This window comes from Ostrinia furnacalis, unplaced genomic scaffold, assembly GCF_004193835.3.
Source record: "Ostrinia furnacalis isolate ACB-3 unplaced genomic scaffold, ASM419383v2 OfSCF1919, whole genome shotgun sequence".
NCBI classification, from domain to species: domain Eukaryota; kingdom Metazoa; phylum Arthropoda; class Insecta; order Lepidoptera; family Crambidae; genus Ostrinia; species Ostrinia furnacalis.
In genome coordinates, this window is record NW_021132158.1 from 64,166 (window position 1) to 76,777 (window position 12,612).

Sequence of the window (12,612 nt, forward strand, 5' to 3'; positions counted from 1 at the left end):
TGTTTTAAGCTTCCATGTTTACTTATTAACGCAAGTCGTATCAAAATGGTTTTAATTAATGTATTTCAGTCGGGCTAGATAAGATCTTATCGATGATTTTTTTTCACTTTATTGGGGTCAACAAATAGTTTACGCAATGGATGCTTATTAGCTATATACAATTCTTACTTAGATAATTGTGAAATCAACATAGTTAACCACATATTATTACTATATGAGTACCTAAATATATAAGTTGAGAAGCTATAATTAAAGAAAAACAATTATAACGTAACCTAATTTTAGACGATAAATGTATAGGCTTATCACACTATAAAATTCTCGATAAAAGTTTATCATGGCGCGCAACCTAGGCCTAATGAACTCTAGAATTACGGATTATTTACATTACGGTAATTGAAATCTGGAATGTAATTGAAATTATGATTAAATGTAGACCGTTTTCAGGTTACGTTCACTGATTAAATGAAAAATTTAGGTCTTGTTATCTCAGGACTTACATTTTGAACCTTCAGTTCGTTATTTTTATAAGACATCATTTTTAGCTTTTCAGGTGGCAAGACCATTAAATAGTTACTGTTAAATAAACTCTAATAAGTTTCCATTCGAACAAGGTTGAGTAATTTTAATTATGATTTAAAGGTGGATTTACACTAGAGCATTTTTATGTAATGTAGCGTTCTTACGAATGATGAAATACAGGTTTGGAAAGCTCAGAGGTGGAATTGTGTAAAATCAGATAAACAAAGCCTTTGACAGAATAGTCGTACGTTATGAACTGTTAAATGATAAGGATTGCTTTACACAATTCCACCTCAGTTTGTTTCATATAACATTCATTAAACATATTATCATAAAGCGGCTCGTTGTTCTATTTAAGTAAATGATCTAGTCTATACTAACCTTAACCGTTGATGTGAATGTTGGAAAGTATATCAAAATAGTATATAGAGACATCTATTGATAGCTATGTGAACCTAAAATAAATGTCATGTATGATTGTGTCACATTCAAATTGGAAAATAAAAGACAGTCGTAATTCAGCAACTGACTCGTTTTACTTATAGGTTATGGGCCCAGCACGCTTCTACTGCTATGCAAAAACAAAAACTCTCTTTCAACCGTTCTAAATCTTCGACAAACTAGAGTCCAAACTACTGCATCCACGTCCCTTTATTTCAGCAGTTCCAACCTAAATCTGCATTCAATTATTTAGTGGCACAGCAAGCTTTACAATGCAGAAGCCCCGGGCCCTTGTCACAATGTTGCTGCACCAGTTGTATTCAGAGTGCAAAGACTCGTTATCACGAATGGAGTAACGTAACGAACTAACGTTAAAAATACGAGCTTCAGTTCTGAAATGCTTGCAGTTCAGTTGTTACTTGTAGTGTTAGATGTGTACGTTAGCAAAGTCCCTTTTAGAACACCCTGTATTTTGATCTTAATAGCATGGTAATCATGTCAAAAGATATAATGTAATTTTGTCATTTATAAGAAGATATTGTTCTGATAAGTCTTATTACCATTATATTTTAGATAAACAACATATTTATTTCGATGTAATAACGTAGAAAACTGTTTTGTAGATTGATTGGTAGACTCCTCATCTCTACTAGTTTAAATAGTTTAACACCCGACGTAAAAAGAGAGGGGTATTATTGAGTAAAATATGCTGCTGTCATAGTGACATTGACGTAATGTCAATGTCACACTAGAAACGTCAGATTAGAGGAACGCGCGTGGACGACTCCTCGCTTTTGTGCTAAGCGATGAATTGTATTTAAAAATGAGGCAATACCTAACAATGTTAAAGTCAAGTAAGTATCCAGTGTTTTATTTATGAGAATAGATCTACCTACTGTCCTGTCCTTTAACAGCCTATGTATTTTACACAGTGAAGGTACAGTACATGTCGCTGGAATATTCCTCAAGCCTCGGGCGTTTCTCGCTGTGGCTGAACCAGGTCAATTCAAGTCGGAAGTTTTAGAGTCGTTATCTAAGAAAAGGGAGGAATGTAGGAGGGATGTACCGAACAAGGGGTGGAAATAAGAATTTTAGAAACTAGAATATATCTACTTATACTTATACAGTGACAGAACATTCGAATTTTGTAACAAAATCAGGCAGGGCAGAAAAGTTCTCGAGTGGCGACCACGGGCTGGAATACGTGGCGTGGGCAAGCCTACTAATAGATGGACCGACGATCTGGTAAAGGTCGCGAGAAGAACCTGGATGCAGGCGCAGGACCGTTCACTATGGAAACCTTGGGGGAGGCCTTTGTCCAGCAGTGGAAGTCAATTTGCTAAAACGTAAAAAAATCGCTCTTAACAACTACTATTTCATAAGATTCAGATGTTACAATGTTAATGCATGTTTTATGAGTATTAGATGTTGTCTATAGTTATAGAAAGTTCAAGTCGTCGACATGATTCTCTTGAAATAACACAGTCTGCCAATCATCGCCCGTATTCACAAACGATGCTTGTTTCACTGAAGCAGGAAATCGAACACACAGCGTTGAACAGAGCTCTGCGATTGGTTCATTTGTCACCCTGTGCACCACGCGCACTGAAAGACCTCTTAGTAATATTTGTGAATACGGGAATAAGCCACGGGTAAGTCGACGGGTTTGGTGTTTTGTAGTTGATTTTTGGTAAAAATAAGCAATTTATTCTCGTCCAATTTTTATAAACTATGCCTGTATAATTTCACTCGACAACCAGAAATGATTATTTAGTAATTGTTTACAGGAAAACAAACAACAAAAAAAGTAATCATGAAACATGAGTTCTGACAATAATTTGTTCGTAATAACACAAATTATCGAGCTTGTTTCAATAATTACTCGAATTTTATTGTAAACACGGGAAATGTTAGCAGGTAGCATCCTATGGCGAGGTATTAGGAGCGATTTTGCAATAAATGTAAATAGCCTGATGTGCTACCTTTTTGTTGTTTTGATACCTTGTTTTGAGTTTGTACCAAAATAAATCGCTTTTGCGTACCTAATTATTTTATATCTAGCTTTCCGCCCGCGGCTTCGCCCGCGTGAAATTTTGTCTGTCACAGAAACACTTAATCGCGCGCGTCCCTGTTTCAAAACCGGGATAAAAACTTTGTCCTTTCCCGGGACTCAAACTATCTCTATTCCAAATTTCATCAAAATTGGTTCAGTGGTTTAGGTGTGAAAGCAAGACAGACATACAGACAGAGTTACTTTCGCATTTATAATATTAGTACCTATAGATTGTATTTATAGAAGCTAGTTTACCTCTAAAGAAAATTACAAATCTTTTATTTTATATACAGTTTAGTTTCTTTATAAAGATTTCACTAAATGGGTCTTTCGTTAAAAGTATTTTGTAAATTACGTTCCTTCAATTTACCTTTTGTCTAAAGATTATCTAAGAATGTTTTTAACACCTCTTTACTAAAGTTAGTGTGGTTTAATCGCCGTTGTTAGTTGCAGTAAGTTCGAGAGCTGGCAACACCCACTTCAAAGTTTAAATCAATAGAGCCTCTTATGAAGTACACCTGTATCTTAGTTCGCCGAATACGAGTAATTTGTTGAAGTAGTTATCAAGATTGAATTCTAAGAATATGTTAACTATTGTTCTCAAAAAATAAAGAAACAATATTTATTTTAACTTTTTTTGAAAAATAGAGACTTTATAATGTACTAGCTTTTGCCCGCGCTTCACCCGCGAGAAATTTAGTGTCACAGATCGGCATAAATTATAGCCTATTTATGTTAATCTGGGTTACAAAGAATAATACTGTAAAGTTTCAACAAAATCGGTTTAGTACTTTTTGCGTGAAAGAGTAACAAACATTCAGACATCCAGACATCCAAACTTTCGCATTTAGAATATTAGTAGGACTAGCGGCCCGCCCCGGCTTCGCACGGTTGCAATGGAATTTCCCGGATTTTCTCTTAATATGCATGTTTTATACTTATAAACCTTCCTCTTGAGTCACTCTATCTATTTAAAAAAACGCATCAAAATCCGTTGTGTAGTTCTAAAGATCTAAGCATACATAGGGAGAGACAGCGGAAAGCGATTTTGTTTTATAATATGTAGTGATAGTGATAATACGAAGTAATAGACAAATTATGATGTCACGAACAAGCGTTTAACTTAGAATCAATCAATAAATTGAAGGCTTGGTTAAATGGTGTCCTTGAAGGAATGTCACAAGTTAGATTAGATCGATGTAAATAATCCAACAAAGTAAAAAGTAAGGCAAGTTTTCGTAGCTTCAGGGTCTATTTTTTTACCCAAAATCATCAAATTATAACTAATCTGTTATTGGAGGGTTAGTTATACGTGTACTCACATACTCGTAACAAGTAAATCACACTTGTGATATTCCTTGATGGATCTATTTTTCTAATGAAGACTTCATAAAAATAGTCCAACGAAATATTATAAGCTAAATAAGTAGGCCGCACTGTAAAGAAAATCATCTCAAGCAATGAGCTAGCTGTCTCAATGTTTTTATATTTCTTTACTCTTCAATCACAAATACAGTACTGTAGTAGTGATCAATACCAAATTTCTTCGTATTTAAACCCAACCATCACCACAGAATAAATAATAGTAGTAGCACTTACGAAAATCATTAGAAGGTCTATAACTAGGGTTATTATAAAACCATCAAGTGTATCTTCAAAATAGATTAGTCAAATAAATGTGGCTTCTATTCAACCACAATAAAGACTAAAATCTGTAGCTAGGTCTGTATTATAGAAATTTATTTTGAAGCTTTTAATTGGTACTTCAGTATTTAGACCAAGTAAAGGCGCTTTATAAAAGCCTATTTACAGAAAATAAACGACTTTTAGTTTTTTAATTATGGGATATTAACTGAAGCTAAAGTCTCTCTGCAGACTACAGAAATTGGTCGGCCGATAGTTTAGTCGGGCTGTTAATATTTATGTTTGGTTGATTTGGTATCGACCGATTGCTCATACAAATTAGATCGGGACTATTCCCACCTCTCGTTCCTACCGCTGCAACTCCTGTGTAGCCAGGATCTAAAGCTTGACCGCCAATAAAAACCCAACCAGTGAAGGTCAAGTTTTTTCCGGGGGAAGTTAAACTGTCATTGGACCCGCAACGAAATTAATCCGAAGAACATAGGAAGAGTTCGAGGATAAGGATACAAATTAAAAGTCGACCAAACTATCAGCCAGTAAAGTGTCTGTAGTTTTCTCTAACTGAGATGTAAGGACAAAGCACACTTACTCGTATCAACCTGGAAACGGATCGTAACCGTTTCAACTCGAGGCGGTCAGCATTCTTTGTATGACCGTACTGCACCGCACACTATTTATTTTTATCCACAACGAGCAAGCTCTTGGCCTGTATCACACTTGATGGTAGGTAAGTGATGATCAAGCCGAAGGAGGAAGCGAGCTTCACCCGGAATTCTCAACCACGGAGGAACTGGCTATCTTACCTCTAACTGCCGGAACACAAAAATGCTGTTAACATTGTTATTATGGCGACAGATTTAGTACTGCACCGTAACATAAACGCCTCGCCTCGCGGTTTACAGCGCGGCGTTGATCCCTATCCGGGTTGATAAGTGTGCTATAACCTTAAAGCGAGTTTAGAACTTTGTTTTGTTGAGCTGAAAATATGCTGTAAAATTATTACCTTGACGTGTCTGCCGTGCGCTGAAAAAAACCTGCTGTCCGCGCTGTAAGTGACGAGTCCCACTGACAGCAACGAGTAGTCTTTTTTCCTTATCCACGTCACCTGGTGGCAAAATATCAAAAATAAATTCCAAATTATAAAAAATATAACCCCTTCTTTTGGCGTTGCGGGTAAAATTAACACAAATACTTAGTTCATAAAAGACTGCACGAAATTTTTAAAGGTTTCGTGTACATTGCACAATATTAAATTATATCCAGTTTGACGGGGTTAATTTTTTATTTCACATAGCCTACATGAACTTAATTTTTTGGTTTCAGTGGTCTCAAAAGGCTGAATTGCACCACCTGACTTTGACCGTAACTATAACCGATAACCGGTGTTTTTTGTATGGAGTTTGACAGATTTTTGACGTTTGAAAATTATAAATAACTTGAAAATTTTTGACGTTTATCAAAGTTGAAATAAGATGGTGCAACCCAGCCTTAATATCTCAGTGAGGATCTTTTATTTCACTTTCCAAAAGGTACATTATTAACCTTACTAGGGGTAAGACAAATTAGTTGCAATATCAGCCTTAATTGTTTGCATAGCCAATATCTATTGGATTTGCTCTAATCTTTCATTTGTCAGTGCCAATATTAATAGCTTGAAATAACAAATGCTATCGTAATTACACTATTAGCACTAATCGTGTGTTCGAGTAAATTATATCAATGGCACGGGCTAAAATCCCATAATTAGTCATTGAGGCCTAAATTATAGCTGAATAGTTCTACTAATTGAAACACAATTACTCATAAAAATCGTTCCAATAGTTTTCAAATAGAGCTCAAATTCGACGAACGTAAAATCAACAATAACGACCGCTTTATCTGCCGTTTGTTTTGGATTTAAATGAACATAATCTAGCAATTATCAAACAACTAAAACTCAAGACAGTAGTTAGGACAACAAGCAAAATAAATGTGTAATTTTAAGCACAGCTTAAGAACTTCTGTGTAATTTAAGACGACTATTTTCCGAGATGTTAATTTTATTCTGAAATGGATTGTTCATTTATCTCGAAAAATATAGCTGTAAAATGGTCTCAACTTAAACTATTTAGTGTCTGAATAATGTTTTCAAAGAGACCGTTTGACACAGTGTCTGTTGAAATTTTAAGAGCCACATAAAATATTCAGTTCAGTGTTGCTAATAAAAAATTTAAAGCAGGCTCAATTTATTTCGCGAATGTCTCTCAGCTACAACATTTGGTAATAATAAATGACAAAGTTTCGGACTCCAGGCGGGTGGGGTCCCGATTTTATGGCGAAAATTTTTGCAATTATCGTATGAAACTAGATTGAGAATGTTCAAGAACTTTTCTACCCTAAAGCCTTGTTGAGTCTTGTATTTTAATCTTTTAATGTAGTGAATTCGTAATGTCACTAAACACTTTTTTCTTTCAATATCTTTTGGGCGTAGAATTATAAAACTTGAGTAAGATTCTTACGCTAAAGTAAATTGAATATTAAACAGAAAGATTGTCGGAAAATATTAGCCTATTATAATTGGATCAGTAATTTCTGAGATGATTAGTGCGCTCACGCAAACAAACAAACAAAATCTTCAGCATTACAATATTAGTATAGAAATGAAAATTCTTACCGTATTTTCGGTGATATCACTAACTTCACAATGCAGTATAGCCGTTGTGCCTATTTGAGCTATAACTGTTGTACAATTCTCAGTCAAAAATATACCACTCTTGCCACCCTTACCACTTAACTTATTCACGGCAGACGCCGTGGAATCTCTGTACATTTTCTTAACTTTATTCAAAGACTTCTTCAATGAAGCCTCTTCTAATTCTTTAACAATTTCTATATCTGTTATCCTATGCTTCCCATGGTGTTTCTCTCTATGTTCATGAACTTCATCAATGAGTTTATCTAAATTATGTACATCTTCATTAAATTCTTTATCTAGTATTGATGCTGAGAGGCGTAAGGGTTTGGGTAGTTTAGGATATGTGGCTGTACTCAAAATATAATCTGTTGTTGATTGATAAGCTTCAGTTGTTTCTTCATCATTGTCTGTCGTGAGAAGAACTGTTGTTTGTATTGTTGACGTTGTTGTTCTTCTTCTGTGACCTGGAAAAGAATTATCATTATAATATTTGTGGTATGCAGTGGAATTTTCTAGAAATATAATTGCGCGCCAAATTAGAGTCTGAAACTAAATGAGACACTTAAATTACTTCTGAAAAAGCATTAAATTTGATGAAATTCTTTACAATTTTTCCACGTATTATATTCTAAGTGATTCTTTATAAAATTCTATTAACTAGAATGTTCATTTGAGGGCTGTCATTGAACATGTTTTCTGTGAAATTATAAAATATTCGGATAGGCAATTAACCAATGTGTATTTTAGTGGAATTTTTTTAAGATATCACATAAAAATTGCTTTTATGGAATTATAGAGAATTTCATTGAAATGTTTAAAATATTGTTTTTTATGATTTCATACAAATAAGTAGGCATACATACAATGTAGCATAAAAATAACGAAGGGTCTAAAAATCTCATCAAAGAAATACGTTAACAAAAACGATGTTTTTAATGAAAAAGCAAAATATTTTTAGATTAATAATTCTTTAGAATTTGTACGAGTATGGCATATTGAAAGGCAATCTTATTATGTCGTCTAAAAATAAATTCACTTCAGGTCAGATTGAGTACTTTTTGTGAATCTCTCAAGGAGCGAAGATGTAGTAAAAGAGAAATAAGTATATTAACAAGTTCTTATCGCGGTTTTACCCATAAATAAATAGCTTTGGACATTTTACACTGCGACATCTAGTACAAAACTAAAAATTTTTTTACTATGGGGACCATAAATAATGGATATTAACATACTCACACCTTTGAGTTACGTACCTAATCAAAATTATAAGGAATATTTAACTTGAGAAAGGTTTGATTCTCTGTTAAAAAAATACCCTATTTGCTCTTGTTTAAGATTTATCGACGACCACATAAAGATAGCAGGAAAGTGCTGGATGCAGGCCGCCATTATTATGGAAATCATTGGAGGATGCATAAAATATGTTCAGTAGTGGACGTCTTATGGCTGAAATTATGATGATGTTGAAAATGTATCAAATATATTCTTCTTAAGTCCCTTAAAATCTTTATACCGAAGTTATTAAAGTCGTTATCAACAAACTATACAGTCAACAGGACATCAGATTTATTTTCTTTGTCACCATCACCTATTACGACTACTTAAGTTGCCACGGTGCTTATCTTGTCATGCTTTTGTATCTACGATATTTTTAACGCATAAAACTAAATTGAAATGATTATTACCTTTTTTGTGATGCCGTGTGAAGTTACCAAACACACTGCCCAGTCTTTGTTGATTCCTAGAAGTACATAGGTCTAACGACCTAAGATCGTCCGCGTTTTGCGCCACTAATATGGAAGACCTCTTCGACTCCATAGCACCCGTGTTCACTAATAACTCGGCTTCAAGCAACAGGACAACAGTGGCGTAGAGTAGTTTCAGTTCTTTACAGCAAAACATTGTTTTGGCACTGTCAAACGTCACATCTGGTGCAAGAGATCATTTTCACTTAAATTTATAGTCATTGTGGGTTAACACTGCTATCTTCTCGGGGAGGGTGTGTCGAAGGCGGCTCGGTGAGAAGGCATTCTGGAAAGAAAGAAAAATGGTTGAAAAAATAATTTAAGAAACATTTATGGTCATTTTACTGATTAAAAGCCGCCAGTCTGCTTGTGACCATGGCTGCAACACAGCAGAAGAAACGTGAAGCCGTTTGCTGAACATAGGCCTCCCCCAATGATTTCCACAAGGGCCGGTTGGTGTTTTTAAATCTATACTTATAATAAATCTGTAGAGAGGTCAATTCTGTACATGAAATATATTTTCAAAATAACTATCAGGGGGTGATTAGTGATCGATACTGATGCCAAAAATGCAATCAGTAAAATTTTTGTCTGTCTGTCTGTCTGTCTGTCTGTCTGTCTGTCTGTATGTTCCTTATAGAAACAAAAACTACTAGACGGATTTTGACGAAACTTGGTACAATTATTCTTCGTACTCCTGGGCAGGTTATAGGATACTTAGGAATTCCCACGGGCACGGGAATTAGCGGGAAAATCCTTTTGTATGAAAAATCTAAACTGCTTAAGTTAGACGCTTGAAATTTGGCATGCAGGTACCTGAGTAAACTCAAAGCTTAGTTACAACAGGATATTGCAAAATTCCCACGGGAACGGGAGTTAGCGGAAAAAAACATTTGTATGAAAAATCTAAACCGCTTAAGTTAGACGCTTGAAATTTGGCATGCAGGTACCTTAGTAAACTCAAAGCTTAGTTACAACAGGATATTGCAAAATTCCCACGGGAACGGGAGTTAGCGGGAAAAAACATTTGTATGAAAAAATCAAAACCGCGTAAGATAGATGAAGGAGGTAAAACGGGATCCACGCGTACGAAGTCGTGGGCGGCCGCTAGTAGTTAATAATAGTATGTTATACTTCTCACAATATCTTTCATGTAAATTTGTAGGTCAATAATACCTATTAATTTAATGAAAATCCGTTGATGTTTGTAGTCAAGATGTTTTCTATGTATAATAAGTATGTATTTACAAAAAAAAAGTATTTAAGTATGTTTATATCCGTTGTCTAGTACCCATAGTACAAGCTTTGCTTAGTTTGGGACTAGAAGCGCAGTGTAAAATGTCTAAGAGTGGTATCCGATCGGAATAGAAAATAAAAAAGGATAAAAACAAATACCATTGGTATTAGATGTTGGTTTTGGATCGGAATAGATAATATTTATTAGAAGCCACATGGTAAATAAAAAAAATGATAGGCACTCTTACAAAGAGTTTTGATTTAAAGTGACAATTCATATTTTATTTAATCTTCTAACGTCTAACATAAAATGCTTTTACAATGAATATTCTTCAGAATATTAAATTCATTCATTATTAAAAGGTCTATTCATAAGCGGCCATATTAAAACTGCCACCGGAATGGACCGCTGCCCTTCGGAGTCCCTAATCCTGAATTTGATTAGATCATAAGCCGAACCTTTGGGACATGTGTTTTGTAAACTTTAGGGCATCGTTTCTCAAATTAAGGACACGAACCCCCTTTTAAGCCCGGGAAAATGGCCTATCAATACTCGCCGATAGGTCGACGGTAAGTTAAAACCACATGTGGCTGTCTTAAGTACTAGACATGACCAAGACACAAGATGTCTACCATATCAGTACTACCGTACATTACATAGAGTAGTTAATTACCACATACATAAAAATTATCATTAATTGAAAATGTATTACTCTTCTTTCTTCTCTTTTACTACTTTTGTCTTGTAAGTACTAAAACTGACTAAAACTAATGATACTGCCTTTAATAAATGTCTTTTTTTATAATTTATAAATTGTATTAGAAAAATGACAGTGTAAAAAATATGGTAAAACTAAGTTTAAAGTTAAATAAACGAATAACACTGCATTGAGCAGGGCGCATAATGCAGAACTACCAACTAGGTACAGGGACAGCAAGGTTCTGGAATGGAGTCAATGTTCAACAGTGGACGTCCTACGGCTGAAATGATGATGATACAATATTACTCGTATGAAAGTGAACTGTAGCTTTTATTTTATTAGCCAACAAAGGGTGCGAAATTACCAACTTTAATATTACGGGACTATCCTACCTCTCGTTCCTACCGCTGCAACTCCTGTGTAGCCAGGATCCACAGCTTGACCGCCAATAAACACCCAACCAGTGAAGATCAAATTTGTCCCGGGGAAAAGAAAAACTGTGTTAGGACCCGCAACGAAATTAATCAGAAGAACAAAGCAGGTATTCGAAGTTAAGGTTCAACTTCCCTCCATTGCAAAGCGGATGACAGTTTTACTAAATACATGTAAACTTTAAAACTTAAATATTATAAACTTTAGGGGGTTATCGTCACAGGGTTTGAGAACTGCTGCTCTGCAGGAAAGTAGATTAATTTGCGGTTTTGTTTGAACTCCCACGTGAATGCTGAAGTAATTTGTCAACATCGGTCGGAGATGTGTATAGGTGGGGTGTTTTGGTTTGGTGATATAAGTTAATCTGTTATAATGGAAGTTTGGGAATAAGTGATTGGGGTTTATTTTGGACGATTATATTGAATTTACGAGGGTATTTAGTCAGAATTTTGAAAGGTTTTTTATGTAGGTTAAGTTACTTCAAACATAAATAAATTATGAATGTAGCTACATAGAATTAATTTAAATAAATAAATACGTCATTGCAGTAAGTTATTTAAGTTTGTACTATAAAGAAAAAGGGAAGGGAGGGTGTATAGTGTGATGCACCGATGAATTTTGGGTTATCACAGAAAGTCTTATCGCACGCGAGTTCCCCTCTAAAAAACCGGAATGAAAACTGGAATACCTACGTTTTTCCCTATCCCTGACCTTAATCGATTCAGTGGTTTAATCCTGAAAGGGTAACAAACATCCATCCATTCATTTATCCTCTTAAAAGGAGGATTAAGTTCATAGAGACTTATCAACTTGGAAAGGGATCAAAATCGTATCACCTTTCGCTAGCTGTCATCACCTGTCGAACTCGAGTCGCGAGGCGTTTACGTTACGGTGCGGATAAGTGTGCGTTGCAGTATGGAGTTTCATACAAAGAATACTGACTGCCTTGAGTTGATACGGTTACGATCCCTTTCCGGGCTGATTAATGTGCGACGACCTTGTAGGATAGGATGGGATAATAACACCAATATTTCTTCCAATGGAATTCATACTTGCCACCACTTGTGTTTTTTTTAACTTCTAAACAAGAACAAAAGGCAGTCGCCTGTCAAGTTTAAATCGCAATTCAATTTTCAGCGAATCCATAAAGCATTTAAGAGCTTA

The 12,612-nt window shown here is 35.1% G+C and overlaps 1 protein-coding gene across 1 annotated transcript in view; it reads right to left on the bottom strand.

Moving 5' to 3' along the window:
- LOC114354134 (uncharacterized) overlaps positions 1–12,612 on the bottom strand; it is a 70,315-nt gene that overhangs the window by 22,422 nt on the left and 35,281 nt on the right. Inside the window, exons 2-4 of the mRNA XM_028306390.1 lie at positions 9,020–9,365; positions 7,314–7,798; positions 5,664–5,765 (exon numbers count right to left, since the gene is read on the bottom strand). Coding sequence (XP_028162191.1) covers positions 5,664–5,765; positions 7,314–7,798; positions 9,020–9,236 — 804 coding nt within the window. The 5' untranslated portion in view covers positions 9,237–9,365. The remainder of the gene's footprint in view (positions 1–5,663; positions 5,766–7,313; positions 7,799–9,019; positions 9,366–12,612) is intronic.